General features: G+C 37.7%; 1 protein-coding gene and 3 non-coding genes across 4 annotated transcripts; 3 read left to right on the forward strand and 1 right to left on the reverse strand.

Moving 5' to 3' along the window:
* Positions 1–727: 727 nt before the first annotated feature.
* TRNAL-CAA (transfer RNA leucine (anticodon CAA)) lies at positions 728–811 on the forward strand. The gene has a single exon. It is a non-coding gene; the product is annotated as a tRNA-Leu (tRNA).
* Positions 812–2,618: 1,807 nt separating this feature from the next.
* Positions 2,619–2,702, forward strand: TRNAL-CAA (transfer RNA leucine (anticodon CAA)). Its single transcript has one exon. It is a non-coding gene; the product is annotated as a tRNA-Leu (tRNA).
* A 1,403-nt stretch (positions 2,703–4,105) lies between these two features.
* TRNAL-CAA (transfer RNA leucine (anticodon CAA)) lies at positions 4,106–4,189 on the forward strand. The gene has a single exon. It is a non-coding gene; the product is annotated as a tRNA-Leu (tRNA).
* A 1,154-nt stretch (positions 4,190–5,343) lies between these two features.
* LOC147852144 (uncharacterized) lies at positions 5,344–9,123 on the reverse strand. The gene is made up of 10 exons (XM_087334356.1): positions 8,814–9,123; positions 8,592–8,691; positions 7,425–7,576; positions 7,254–7,349; positions 7,051–7,113; positions 6,897–6,965; positions 6,704–6,806; positions 6,070–6,141; positions 5,895–5,983; positions 5,344–5,803 (listed from the first exon to the last, which is right to left on the reverse strand). Exons 1-10 carry the CDS (start codon positions 9,066–9,068, stop codon positions 5,639–5,641), a joined length of 1,164 nt encoding a protein of 387 aa, XP_087190482.1. The 5' UTR covers positions 9,069–9,123; the 3' UTR covers positions 5,344–5,638.
* Between the last annotated feature and the right edge of the window lie 6,516 nt (positions 9,124–15,639).

The following is a 15,639-nucleotide window of genomic DNA, read 5'->3' on the forward strand; positions in this document are numbered from 1 at the left end:
AAGGATGTCGATCCACCCGACCACCCCCAAGTGAAGGGATCGAGACTGACGTCCCATACCACCGTCGTGGCATCGAGTCGTACTTGGTGTTGGCGTGCTCTCAACAAGAGTTGAACCACCACAAAACATAGTCTCGACGTAGTCAAAAGATGATCAAATGAGGGTAGCTAGGCCTCATATTTATAGCGATATCAAAGGCCCCAAGGCAAGTTCACACTTGGCCTAATGGGTTGTCTCAATCCCGAGGATTAAAAGTAATCCTCCCCTTCTTTACACTCTCGTTTAACCCTCACACTTATCCGCATGTATAGAATACTACGACAAATTCTCACGACGGGATATTATATGGTCATGCCTGTAACATGAGTGGTCTAAGGGACCAGACTCAAGTTTTGGTTCTCAAAAGCAAGCGTGGATTCAAATTGATACTCATTATACAAGACTATTGTAACGGTTTTAATCAACAACGTTACGTACTCAAGATTAATCAAGGCTCCACAACCACTTATCCAATAGTCAAGGTCGTGGAATGCTCTAAGGCACTAATCTCAAGTTATGGTTCTAGAAAGGGAGTGTGTGTTCGAATCCCACTTTTCAAGAGTTTCCAAATTGATGCCCCTTTTGAACCACTTCTAATCTGTTGTTGTCGCATCAATTCCCTTTATACAAAACTCGAATGCACCTTATACTAAACTTAAGTTTTAGTACTGCTCCCATTTAATCAACAGTCAGGATGGCCGAGTGGTCTAAGGCGCTAGACTCAAGTTCTGGTTCTCAAAAGGGAGCGTGGGTTCAAATCCCACTTCTGACAAGTTTTCGAATTGATAATCGTATTACAGTTTTTATTAACATCCCCGCCTATAAAAATCAAGATGGACTACAACCACTCACCCAATAGTCGAAGTGGTTGAATGGTCTAAGACGCTAGACTCAAGTTATGGTTTTTGAATGGGAGTGTGGGTTCCAATCCCTTTTTTGACAAGTTTCCGAATTGATGCACCTTTTGAACCCACTTCTAATATGGTGTCAAATTATTTCCCTTTACACAAAAGTCGAACGCACCTTATACGAATTTTAAATTGAAGTATAGTTGCATAACCCATTAAACCAATAGTTAGCATGGCCGACTAGTCCAAGGTGCCAAACTTAAGTTCTGGTTCTGGAAAGGGAGTGTGGATTCAAGTCGATACTCGTCATACACGACAAATATACTCAAGATTAAGTATGCTCCACAACCACTCATAAAATCGTCAAGGTGGTGGAATGGTCTAAGGCAATAGAGTCAAGTTATGGTTCTCAAAAGGGAGTGTGTGTTCGAATCCTAGTTTTCACAAGTTTCCAAATTGATGCCCCTTTTGAACCACTTAGAATATGTTGTCGCATCAATACCCTTTATACAAAACTCGACTACGCCTTATAGTAAACTTAAGTTTTACTATTGCTCCATGACCCATTTAACCAATAGTCATGAGGGCCGAGTGGTCCAAGGCGCCACACTCAAGTTCTAGTTCTCGTAAGGGAGCGTGGGTTCAAATTGATACTCATTATACAAGACTATTGTAATGATTTTAATCAACAATGTTGCGTACTCAAGATTAAGCAAGGCTCCAAAACCACTCACCCACTAGTCAAAGTCATGGAATGGTCTAAGATGCTAGACTCAAGTTATGGTTCTCAAAAGGGAGTGTGTGTTCGAATCCTAGTTTTCACAAGTTTTCAAATTGATGCCCCTTTTAAACCACTTAAAATATGTTGTCGCATCAATACCCTTTATACAAAACTCGACTACGCTTTATAGTAAACTTAAGTTTTAATATTGCTCCATGACCCATTTAACCAATAGTAATGAGGGCCGAGTGGTCCAAGGCGCCAAACTCAAGTTCTAGTTCTCGTAAGGGAGCATGGCTTCAAATCCCACTTGTGACAAGTTTTCAAGTCGATACTCGTTATACAAAACTATTACAATTTTAATCAACATTCCCGCCTATAAAATTTGATATCGACCACTACCACTCACCAAATAGTCAAACTGGTCGAATGGTCAAATGGTCTAAGTCGTTAGAATCAAGTTATGGATCTCGAAAGGGAGTGTGGGTTTGAATCCCACTTTTGACAAGTTTCCGAATTGATGCCCCTTCTAAACCCACTTTAATATATTGTCGAATTGCTACCTAGGTTTATACAAATGTCAAGTGTACCTTATACGAAATTTAAGTTCTAAGATGGCTCCACGACCCACTTAAGATTGGCGAGTGGTTTAAGGGACCAGACTCAAGTTCATGTTCTCCAAAGCGAGTGTGGGTTCAAATCGATACTCATTATACAAGACTATTGTAACGGTTTTAATCAACAACGTCCGTACTCAAGATTAAGCAAGGCTCCACAACCACTTACCCAATAGTCAAGGTCGTGGAATGGTCTAAGGCGCTAAACTCAAGTTATGGTTCTCGAAAGGGAGTGTGTGTTCGAATCCCACTTTTCACAAGTTTCCAAATTGATGCCCCTTTTTAACCACTTCTAATTTGTTGTTGTCGTATCAATACCCTTTATACAAAACTCGAATGCATTGTATACTAGACTTAAGTTTTAGAATTGCTCCAGGACCCATTTAACCAACAGTCAGGATGGCCGAGTGGTCTAAGGCGCTAGACTCAAGTTCTAGTTCTCGAAAGGGAGCGTGGGTTCAAATCCCACTTCTGACAAGTTTTCCAATGGATACTTGTTATACAAAACTATTGTAACAGTTTTAATTAACATCCCGCCTATAAAAATCGAGATGGAGCACAACCACTCACCCAATAATCAAAGTGGTCAAATGGTCTAAGACGCTAGACTCAAGTTATGTTTTTTGATAGGGAGTGTGGGTTCAAATCCCATTTTTGACAAGTTTCCCAATTGATGCGCCTTTTGAACCCAATTCTAATATGGTGTTGAATTAATTCCCTTTACACAAAAGTCAAACGCACCTTATACGAATTTTAAGTTGAAGTATAGTTGCACAACCCATTTAACCAATAGTCAGCATGGCTGAGAGGTCCAAGGCGCCAGACTCAAGTTCTGGTTCTCGAAAGGGAGTGTGGATTCAAATCGATACTTGATATACAAGATTAATATACTCAACATTAAGCATGGCTCCACAACCACTCACCAAATCGTCAAGGTGGTGGAATGGTCTAAGGCAATCGACTCAAGTTATGGTTCTCAAAAGAGAGTGTGTGTTCGAATCCTAGTTTTCACAAGTTTCCAAATTGATGCCCCTTTTGAACCACTTAGAATATGTTGTCACATCAATACCCTTTAGACAAAACTCTAATGCACCTTATAGTAAACTTAAGTTTTACTATTGCTCCACGACTCATTTAACCAATAGTCAGGATGGTCGAGTGGTCCAAGGCGCCAGACTCAAGTTTTGGTTCTCGTAAGGGAGCGCAAGTTCGAATCCTACTTCTGAGAAGTTTTTGAATCGATACTCATTATACAAAACTATTACAGTTTTAATCAACATTCCCGCCTATAAAATTCTAGATTGACCACTACAACTCACTCAATAGTCAAACTGGTCAGATGGTTTAAGTTGTTAGAATCAAGTTATGGATCTCGAAATGGAGTGTGGGTTTGAATACGACTTTTGACAAGTTTTCAAATTGATGCCCCTTTTGAACCCACTTCTAATATGTTGTCGAATTACTACCCAAGTTTATACAAATGTCAAACGTACCTTATACGAAATTTAAGTTTTAAGATGGCTCCGCGACCCACTTAGGATTGGCGAGTGGTCTAAGGGACCAGACTCAAGTTCTGGTTCTCGAAAGGGAGCGTGGGTTCAAATCGATACTCATTATACAAGACTATTGTAACGATTTTAATCAACAACGTTGCGTACTCAAGATTAAGCAAGGCTCCACAACCACTCACCCAATAGTCAAGGTCGTGGAATGGTCTAAGGCGCTAAACTCAAGTTATGGTTCTCAAAAGGGAGTGTGTGTTCGAATCCCACTTTTCAGAAGTTTCCAATTTGATGCCCCTTTTGAACCACTTCTAATCTGTTGTTGTTTATACAAAACTCGAATGCACCATATACTAAACTTAACCCATTTAATCAACAGTTAGGATGGCCGAGTGGCCTAAGGCGCCAAACTCAAGTTTTGGTTCTCGAAAGGGAGCGTGGGTTCAAATCCCACTTCTAACAAGTTTTCGAATCGATACTTGTTATACAAAACTATTACAGTTTTAATCAACATCCCTGCCTATAAAAATCGAGATGGTCCACTCGCCCAATAGTCAAAGTGGTCGAATGGTCTAAGACGCTAGACTCAAGTTATGGTTTTTGAAAGGGAGTGGGGGTTGAAATCCCGTTTTTGACAAGTTTCCGAATTGATGCGCCTTTTGAACCCACTTCTAATATGGTGTCAAATTAATTCCCTTTACACAAAAGTCGAATGCACCTTATACAAATTTTAAGTTTAAGTATAGTTGCACGACCCATTTAACCAACAGTCAGCATGGCCGAATGGTCCAAGGCGCCTGACTCAAGTTCTGGTTCTCGAAAGGTAGTGTGGATTCAAATCGATACTCTCGTTACACAAGCCTAATATACTCAAGATTGAGCATGGCTAACCAAATCATCAAGGTGGTGGGATGGTCTAAGGCACTAGATTCAAGTCATGATTCTCGAAAGGTAGCGTGGGTTTGAATCCCACTTTTGATAAGTTTTCGAATTGATGCCCCTTTTGAACCCACTTCTAAAAATGTGTTGAAGCAACAAAAGAAATTACCTATAGGATCCAAAGAGTGAGTGACTTCTTTATACAAAGTTCTATCTAAAAAGGTGGTCAATGAAGCAAGATGAAACCCTGAGTAGCTGACAACAGCATGTGGGTGAAAAACGTACTTCTTGATGCTACTCCTAATAGCACATGAGCCGAATCTAGCTTTAATTTAACCGCTAATAGTGTAGGTGTACGATTACTCATTAGCAACATGAATGATTGAGATACTATCAAATAAGGCTTTTGCTTGAATGAAAATGTATATCCCTTCTTCAATGTTAATGTGCAATGGCAGCCAAACGAATTCAGTTTCTTTGTGCTTAATGGAACAAAGAATGGAATGTGTTGTGTTGTCATCTGTGGTTGCATTCTTCTTTATGATGTTAAACCCCGTTCTTCAGAGCATTGGCTATGGTTTTTGAGTCTTCAAAATCATGAGCCCCCATCAGGGAGTTGATATACAGTGTATTGCAGTTTAACTAGACTGCAACCATATTTCACATCATTGAATGAAGGAGTTATGAGATATTGGTAGAATCAAGGCATTGCAATTTGACTAGATGGCCAAACCATATTTCAGAATGATAAAAGCTTTGATATATTGTAGAAGAAATGTTGTGGGAATATATTAGAAGTTACATTATCATTACAGCGGGAATTACTGTTTTACCAACAGGAGTACAAAATGTTTGAGAAAATGCTACCTCTGCCTTTTTACAGTGTTTTTCTTCCTATGCTAGTAATAATATACAGGATTTTCCGCTGAGTCATGTTTTATCATCACCATCTCTAATCTGTCTGCACTATTAGTATACAAACTATTAGTTCTCATCTCTTTATACAGGATTTCAAATCGAAGTATTCAGCTTTCATGGTTTATCAGATTGGTAATCTGACATATGATGGGTTTTCTCACATATAGATGTTCTTTGTCGCAACCTATCCCTCTGATCATGTATCTTCCGTACACCATTACCAACAATAACAGTTGAATAGATGGCATGTGTAATAATTGGCGCAAGGATGTTCCCGGTCTACATAAACACAGGGAATAAAGGGATAAAATGTTTGCATTTGCATCTCTTTATTCAAAAACCACTTATTACAAATTCTCATATTTTTTACCTGGATCCACTCAAATCCAAGATACAATGCCAACATTGATTCAAGAAGTGGAGAGTATATTCTCCTCAACTGTCGTCGCTTATACCAAGCTATATTATGGAAAAGCCCATCTCACTAATAAGATTCACAAGACCAAAAATCTGTTTGAAGTTCTCTTTTAGAGAAAAAAATTTACCTGCAAAACTCTTCTTCAATTCTCGCAATGAGTTTTGGTTCCTGAGAACAGGAGCAATCACATACTTCGGATCTGTGTACAATATAAGAATCATATTATCGTTAATTATCACACTAGTATTACCAACTAGAAACATACCCATGCAATAATCAAGTTCTAACTAGGACTCAAAGCTTCAACTAAAGTTCTATAAGACCATGGCAGAGCCCCTTCTAAAACAACTAAAATCGTACAGGCTGAATTCAAAGATTACAACCGTTAGGATGTCCAAAATACTGTACATTTGAATTAGTTAATCTGAATCTGTGACATACAAGTTTCTTGGCAGCTTTACATCTAAGTCAACAACGTTTGAATTAGATGTAAATTTCTGCACGTTTGAATTAGTTAATCTGAACCTCAAATGACAGTCAACAACATGGTAATGCAGGACCAAAAGGCCTTAGTGTCCATATTTTATGCCGTTTTCCAGAATGTCTTCATAATATCATATTTAGAAACAAATATTCAAAGCAGGTTACTACATTAAAATTGTTGACAAATAATCTAGAATTTATAAAATCATGTGTAGTGCAAATATATAAGTCTGCTATATTGAAGCCATTGTGAAATTATCCTTTGATACAGAAAATACCTTTAGGGAAAGATGTCATAAAAAGAATAGAACCACTAAGGGCAGCTGTTAAGACTGCAGCAAGAGCATGTGCAAATGGTGGCAAGGAAGGGAAAACTCCTGTCTGCACATTAGGCAAATAAAACACACAGCATGAGGTTTTCCACACCAAAAATGAATAAAAGGAATTAGTTTTTAAAAGAAACACCCGTACCAATGAGGCAATGCCATCAATGTGTTCTTTGACCTTACCATCACTTAGAAAAGCATGTGTTAGTCCTCCCTGCATCAAAAGATGAAATGGATTTTTCTATTTGAGGAAACACATGCGATACATAAAATTACGAATTCTCGAGAAAACACACTACCTGTATGGCAACCCTAAAGAAGAGTTCTTCCGCAACTGCCGCCAATGACACAACAAACATTATCTGATGAAAATTTCGTACTTGTTAACACAGCACACAACATGGACTAGATTATAAAAACAGAAAGTTAACCGGTTGATATTTTCACATTGATCAGTTTGTGAAGTTGATAAAGAATCATCATAAAATTATCATTTATAAACCTGCCATGGTGACAAACCAACGAAAAAACCCATCAATTCTTCATCTTCAGCATCCCTTATAGCCCTAGCATGCAGAGATATCTTTACTACGTCATCCTGTAAAAGATTTGAAACATAAGACAAGAATTCATCCCATATTATGGAGCAAATAATACAAGATTATATACTTACATCATGGATGAATAGAAGGGCCATCATAGGGGGTATTGCATATCCCAATCCTTCCATAGCAACATGAGCAGACATGTTGAAACCCCCTATTCCATCAATTCCAATGAAGTGACAAATGGCTTGTCCGCCAAGTGCCATTGCACCATAAACACCTACAAGCACCAGGATGTAAGTATCAGTTCATCTATTCCCTTTCTAATACAGAAGTTAAATACTAAGCTTACCCCGCAATTTTAGAGTCTGTGCATTTTTAGCAGGTAAAAAAAAAAACCTCTTTCTCAGATATAGAAAAATTAGGAGAGATTCATTTTTTTTATGTCCAAAAGTCTTAATTTCTCACTGATTAAAATTAAAAGAATAGGTTGCACCAAAAATTATGTAGGGTAACTTTGGATTGATTTGCAGGAGCTTCAAATTGTAATTGCAAAAGTGCAAGACAAAAAATTATCATCATTAATTTCTGTACAAATTTGCTAAGCAATCATAGCTGTGACCTCCCATTAGTTATAATGATGTGGAATAGTTATTTCCTGGAATCACTTTGTGATAGCTCTACTTTTGCTGGCAGCTTATCTTGTCAGCATGAGATGGAGTTTCTTGTATACTTCCTAGCAATTCATGCCATTCAAGCCTTCTTTCTAGGTCACATGATGTAAGGAAATTTTGAGAAAAAATACTCCACATGTTTTATCATTCCATCTTTCCACCATTAAGAAGGTCCTGGAGATCCATAGAATTTCAGCTAACATACCCTAATTCAACATATTTCTCTGATCTTCCCTTTTTAGATTGACAGGTGCAACTTTCTAAATTTCGTGTTCCAATAGTTTTGTTTTTTCTTTCCCTTAAACGGTGATTCCTTCAACAGTAGATATCCCTGTTGTAAAGTTTAAAAACTATATTTACACAGGGTCTACTGTGGATCCTGGTACACATTCTTCAGAAAATTCTTTCTTTTTTACCGGAACTAATAAAGTTTCATCTAAATCTGTTAAAATTACTTGTCAACAGATATATCAAGATTTGGAGGTTGTTCTTTTTAATTCGAAAACATGTCAAATTTTGGAGATGAGATGTCCAACTTACTCTAGACAGTGTGAATATAGTTTTTAAACTTTACAACAGGGATATTACGAATGATTTTTGTTCAAGAGAATATGGTCTTACCAACAGCGTAGGCAATTCGGAAAGTCGGACCAATCTGCTCCCATAATGAATCACTCTGCTCAATACCACTCACACCTTGAGCTTGAATCCATGCACCATTCTGGTGAATCATGCATTTGTTGAACGGTTAAAACAGGCTTCTTTGAATTCCAAAATCCATATAAATACAAAGGAAAGAAATAAAGAAATATGTAGAAGAATCAAAAGTGAGAAATGGTTCACCTTGAAGGAGAAATCCTTTCTTGTTGACGGGTTGTCTTCAACATTCTCTGAACCACTGTCATGAAGAGATCGCAAGCATAATAATCGTTGGGTTCGATTCTTCCTTCTTGTGGCGAAAAGCGATCTCGGTTGCCCAAAAACAGTCGGAAAAGCAAGATCGACCGGTGCTTGCAGAGCTGGAACAGAAATCCGAGTTCTTGATCCACCAGATAACAATCCAGAAGCCATACCGGATGCATGGATGAGCTGCGCCATTTTAATATTTACTTATGGCATTCTTTCTTAGCTTTCCAATGGTGTCTGGAGCAGGGATCGATTGGTGAAGACAGAGCAGAAGGATGAATTCTCTCTCTCTATCTATCTATCTATCTATCTCTTTCTCAGAACACACAAATATATATATATATATGTATATATGTATCTGTGGAATTTGAGGGGCAAATTTGAGGGGCAGCTCGCTGAGAGTCTCTGTTTCTGTGTTTCTCTGTGTGCTTTCTTTTCCTGAAGTCTGTGGGCGAAGAAGACAAAGAGAAGAGAATGACTTGGACTTAGAGAGAGAGAGAGAGAGAGAGAGAGAGAGAGGAAACGTGGTGCTTACGCTTTCTTCTTCTTCTTCTTCTTTCTTTCTTTCTTTCTTTCTTCTTAGACCCATCTTTTCTAATACATCATATATTTGACTAGAGAATACTAGAGATTATGTATGTATGTATTAAGTTTGGTTCTCGAAACCCAACTTTCGTGAAGAAGCAGCCAGGCCAGACTGCCCACTCTGTGTGTGTGTGTCTGTGTGTGGCATTCGGAGTGCCACATGTTTCCATGGAACTAACCAGGAGAAGCTCGTCTTCGCTTCTCTGGAGCCTGTCTACACCCATGATATGATCTAACCCCTTCAAAAGAGTAGTACATTGTGCGCTATAGGTAGATTCGATCAATCAAGTTCGGCGCAGAATGTCCGAAGTTTCCACAACCCTTATGGTTTTTATCCCAATACCCTTCAGCAATGTTAATAAGATGGGTACTCACAATGCCCGAGATTGGGCAAAGTGTTGATGATTTCATGGAATGCATTCCTAGGAATCTCTAGCTATTGTATTGATGATCTGTTACTTTGGGATACAATCGATTCCACCTCGAGATTATAGGTACAAATATGCATCGTTTGAGACTGTTTGTGAATGGTTCGCCATTACATGGCACATAGTTAATCTATAGCAATTAAATGGCATGACACTTTGCCTTCTTCGTGAAGGTGACAATCATCACACTAGAAAGATTCATATACGTATGTCACAACACCTTAATGGAAAATAGCCCATGCATGAAGCAATACAAGATACCCACAACAATGAACATGGGATCTTGTCTCGTTTCCACCATCTCCACATTGATCACTAAACAACAAATATCTTCACAAAACATTAGCAATCAAAGCAATGAAGACTAGAAAATTTTCAAAGAGACCCAACATGCATCCACATGATCTGTTGACATTCAGTGGGAGTGCAAAACTATACCAAGAAATCCAAGCTTGTCGTTGCATGATGGCACAACACAATCAAGCTTGAAGGGGCATTTTGAGATATCAAGCTCAACAAGTCTTTGTACGTGGCACACTTCTTGGATAATCTGTTTTAGAGTGTATCCTTTGTAATATGTAAATGGATTTGAGTTAGCTTGTAATAAATGTAAGTGGTTACTTTAAATATTTGACTCACTTTCCCACCAATATCTATTCACAGAGACTTCAATGCAAGTAAACATAGAATGTTATATGCAACTTAAATGTAAGTACAAATGGAATGTTCGTAGATATACATACTTTTATAAGATTTTAAATTAACAAGGATTAGACATTTGTGAAAACTCAGAATCTAATTTTGAAGGAGAAGATGCCCAAAAACTAAAAGAGTCTATAGAAAGGTAAATGGATTATAAAAGAATGGCATTCACTTAGAAGAGGATAAATCACTAGTCCATTGCTGAGAGGATGAATTACTTAGATACCACAATTAGGAAGAATAGTTGGATAAACTCCAATGATACTACGATTGTGAAACCAACAAATTCTCCAACTTTTATTTTATGAATGCAAAAATTTAGCACTTGCAATTCCTACCTCCAAAATATGTTTGTTGAGATAAGTTAAATATGTTTATGGAGTACTATGTAAGGGTTTATCCTTTTAAGTTTAATTTCTTTTGGCAAGCATGCATTAACATCAATTCAAGGCTTGATAAAAACTCTTTGTTACTTTTGTTTGAGATCATGTACATTAACAATGTGCTCCCAATAAATGGCTTTGCGCCATTAATGTTGACTTGTTTTTCTAACCGAAATTTTTAATAAACAAAAAAATTGGTGAGGCTCAACTCCTTGCTCTCATGATATAACTTCTATTCTTATTATCTATTAGATTATAATAGAGTTAAACCTAGCAGGGCTCACAATAAAAAACATAGGCCAATCCGGCCATCACATCCATTCATTTAAGTTATTGGGCCAATGGATGGAAACATTGGTGTCACCCTTGAAAATGGGCCCACTTTTAACAACGTAGGCCAATATGGCCATCATATCCAATCGTTTAAGTTATTGAGCCAATGGTTGGAAACATTGGCTTCACCCTTGAAAATGGGCTCACTTTAAAAAACGTAGGCCAATCCGGCCATCATATCCATTTATTTAAGTTATTGAGCCAATGGTTGGAAACATTGGCATCATCCTAGAAAATGGGCTCACTTTAAAAAACGAAGGCCAATCTGACCATCATATCCATTCATTTTAGTTATTGGGCCAATGGTTGGAAACATTGGCATCATCCTTGAAAATGGGCTCACTTTAAAAAACATAGGCCAATCTGGCCATCATATCCATTCATTTAAGTTATTGGGCCAATGGTTGGAAACATTGGCATCATCCTTGAAAATGGGCTCACTTTAAAAAATGTAGGCCAATCTGGCCATCATATCCATTCATTTAAGTTATTGGGTCAATGGTTGGAAACATTGACATCGCCCTTGAAATTGGGCTACTAATAGATAAGAGGGTGGATGTAATGATTTTTTATATAAATAAGTAATGTTCTTTGATAGCAAATATGGCATTCGAAAGAAAGAAATGCTTAATATGGGGGTGTTGTGACAATTTAACTCATGACCTCTCACACTCGAAGCATGAATCATACCACTAGACCAAACACCCAATGCAAAAAAATAACTCTACAGAAATCAATACATCTTTTTCAATTTATGGAAGTCCACTAATATCTTCAAGAACAAATTGTTGGTTCTCATCTCCATTCGTGAATCTTTTATCAAGTAACTCGCACTCATGATACCATATAAAGCATGTTGACTCTTGTATAGTCGAGGTGTGCAAAAGTGTTGTGTGTGAGCAAGATAATGAATCAAAGAAAACAACCAAAAATAAGATATACACATGATGATGGTTTAGGGTTTACACACATAAGCATGTTGACTCTTGTATAGTCGAGGTGTGCAAAAGTGTTGTGTGTGTGAGCAAGATAATGAATCAAAGAAAACAACCAGAAATAAGATATACACATGATGATGGTTTAGGGTTTATGCCCATAACCCACTTGACTCTTGTATAGTCGAGGTGTGCAAATTGTGTGTGAGCAAGATAATGAATCAAAGAAAACAACCAGAAATAAGATCTACACATGATGATGGTTTAGGGTTTACGCACATAACCCACTGGACATGGGCAACGATTAGATGTACGCAAATTTGGCAATCATGAAATCTGTCGAAAGCATGGTCAACTATGGCATCAATTTGTATGTGGAACATTTGGAAATACAAATGTGTAAAATGGTACTCAGAGGAAACACACACGATTGCAAATGCTTACACAACTATGTGGATTGATCTAGTGGTATCATTGTGTGCACAATTTGAAAACCTACAAGGAGATTCATAGTCTCAAGAGTTGGCACGAGCACAATTTATCTCACTCTAGGAAGCCACACTGATGGTGGACTTCACACCAGGATATTCGAAATGGTGCTTCCAACCACCTCACTGGCTCTACCTCCCCTCGCCAGCAAATCACCGATATTGCGTTCAGTGATATCAATGTCTGCCTACGTTCAAAAGCTTGCTAGCTATGGCTTGATGCTTGTTGAAAAATAACAAGTTTTATCTCGCAACCGTTTGTTGTTATGTGGACAACGATTGCCCTAGACATTCAAAGTTTGAGTTGATGAGAGTCAAACTCGTGCCCTCTTGTACCCAAAGTAAAAGTAGACTGTAGCACCATTCGACCAAATACTTCAACGTTTGGTGACTTTGATAAAAATCATTTAATAAACTTTTTTAGATTACCTTTGAGCCTTTTCTTGATCTCTCGTCATTATCGTTATATTTTTGTCATTTTAGTAAATATTCTGTGTAGAGCTCAAAAAACCACTTACATATGCAATTAAAGTAGTTAAAGAACATGCTAATGATTGCATCTTTTACAAGGAGTGGCTGAATTGAGCCATTACATGTGATAAATGGCATGCCAAGGGGACCCTCAAAATGTTTGAGTCCATCTTTGGCGCGATTGATGGCCTTGTTGTAGCCAAAGATGATGCACACTTGAAAGAGTGTTGGTGAGAGTGGGCATCATCAATTAAGATCAATAATAAGAAATTCCACATGGATCTGGCAAATTGCAACGGTTTGGTTTGAGGGTGTCAACCTCAAACCATTTTAAACCGAATTGTTAAAAAAAATTTGAAACTTAAACCAAACCGAATTGAACCATGAAACCATTTAAACCAAAACTGTTCAAACCAAACCATTAAAGAAAATTCAAACTCAAACCAAACGGTTTTAGAGATTTTCAAACCGTTAAACTGTCATAATTTTTTCAATTTTTTCAAAATTTCCCTAAAATGTCAAAATTAGGCTTAAATGAAAAGGTTGTTAAGAAAAATGATTATGAAAATATTTAAGAAAAAATAATAAAGTGACAACATTAAACCATTTAAACTGTTTGAACCATTTAAACCACGGCTGCAAACCGTTTGAACCGAACCGAACCGAACTGTCGACCCCCCAAATTGAACCGAATCGTTCAAAAAAACCTAAACCTAAACCGAACCGAACCAATCCATTTTAGCCGTTAAGTTGCGATTTCGTGGTTTGGTTTGGTTCAAACTAAACCATTGTCAATTCCTACATGGATCTTTGCCAATGAGAACAAATGTTGTCCCTTGGGTGGATTGGCGGTTAAAGGATAATACACTCTCGTTACAAAGTCACAACAAATATGTTGTATAATCATGCAATGACATCATTGTCTTGGATATTACCTAAAACATGAAAAGGTATGGAATAATATATGTAGGTCAAATGCAAGGTGGTGGCAAATATTGTAATGTGGTTGGCATTGCTATTTTTCATTTCATGCAAATGTATTCATATGGAGAGTCATGATTTGTGGGTTACCATTAGGTTTAGCCTTAAAGGCACAAGGACGAGGGTCAGATACATGCTTCTTTTGCACTATTCTATTGGAGGTCAATACACATATGTTCATTTAATGTCCTATGGCACATATAGTTTGGAGGTACTTATGAGATATTTGGCAAGTTTTAACCCGTTGTTATTTGAGGTTTCAAATTTTTCGCTCAATATGTTCGAAATGGTCCGGGTGACGAGTTGGAGATACTGTTCCAGTTTTTACAATACTGGGTATTGCAACACGATTGGAATATGCGTAAACGCTTTCATGTTGTTGACAGCAAACATGGGGTTGAAAACATATGCAGAGAAGTTAGAAGAGGCATTCTTCATTCTTATGTGGAAGTTTTGGATGTGAGAGGCATATATATATATATATATATATATATATGTATATACATAGACATATTCAGGTGTTTCTAATGGCGTTACAGGGAGGGAGGTCTTGCTCTGCTCTCTCCTCCCTACGTAGGTAGGATAGGTGGGTAGAGAAAGACAGAAAGTTATATTAACGTCTTCTAAGGCCCAAATTTGGCCCATGAGACAATTGGTGTACTAGGTAGGGTGTCTACCGAATCATCAAAATACAAATAAAAATAAGCATAGACTTAACAAGTCTGTAACAAAAAAAGGCGGATTTGCACATACGATCGATATAAACCGTGGGTGCTTTTTTTTAGCCCAGAAAGCAGAAAGCAGAAAGCATAAAGCAGAGAGCAGAGAGCAGAAAGCAGAAAGCATAAAGCAGAAAGAGACGCCATTTGTTCTTTGGTTATACATATGAATATGTATATATGTACATATTTGAATTGGGATGTGTCCGTTTGAGAACAAAAATTCTTTGATTTCTTCTTTCTTTCTTTCTTTCATCTTCTTCCTGTGTTTCTTATGATTTTATTGATTGAAAAGTTATTTTTGGAGGCTTTCTCTCCTTTTGGCTTATTTACATATTTGCCCCCCCCCCCCCCTCCTCTCTGTCTCTGTCTCTGTTTCTCTCTCTCTCTGCTCTGCTCTGTTCTGTCTTTTTCTCTGTGTCTCTCTCCTCCTTCGTCGTCTCAGGTTCTCTGTCTGTCTGTCTGTCTGTTTGTCTGTGGATCCTTCCCTTCGCTTCATTCCATTGATCGCTATTTCTTTCTTTCTTTCTTTCTCATAGGGGTAGTTCTCTCTTCTCTCTTCTCGTCCTTTGCCTCCTTTTCCCATCTCCTTTCTTTCTTTTCTTCCCTCCTCTGCTTCTTTCTCGTTTCTTTTCTGCCGATTTTCTGCTTAAGTACAGTATCAGTACCAAAAATTTGGTTTTTCTTTTTCTTTTTCTTTTTTCCATTCAGGTGCAGCTTCCTGTGTGTTGATACATA

Source organism: Azolla caroliniana, unplaced genomic scaffold (assembly GCF_043228905.1).
Source record: "Azolla caroliniana isolate FFs.n. ecotype wild unplaced genomic scaffold, voAzoCaro1.0.p SCAF_18, whole genome shotgun sequence".
Classification (NCBI taxonomy): Eukaryota; Viridiplantae; Streptophyta; class Polypodiopsida; order Salviniales; family Salviniaceae; genus Azolla; species Azolla caroliniana.

Bases quoted from the DNA above. Each gene is read 5' to 3' on its own strand.
- LOC147852144 (XM_087334356.1), bottom strand. From the start codon at position 9,068: ATGGCGCAGCTCATCCATGCATCCGGTATGGCTTCTGGATTGTTATCT. The intron at 7,350-7,424 runs GTAAGTATATAA...AATCTTTTACAG, and splicing joins CCCTTCTATTCATCCATGAT to GATGACGTAGTAAAGATATC. The intron at 6,807-6,896 runs GTACGGGTGTTT...CCTAATGTGCAG, and splicing joins TTGATGGCATTGCCTCATTG to ACAGGAGTTTTCCCTTCCTT.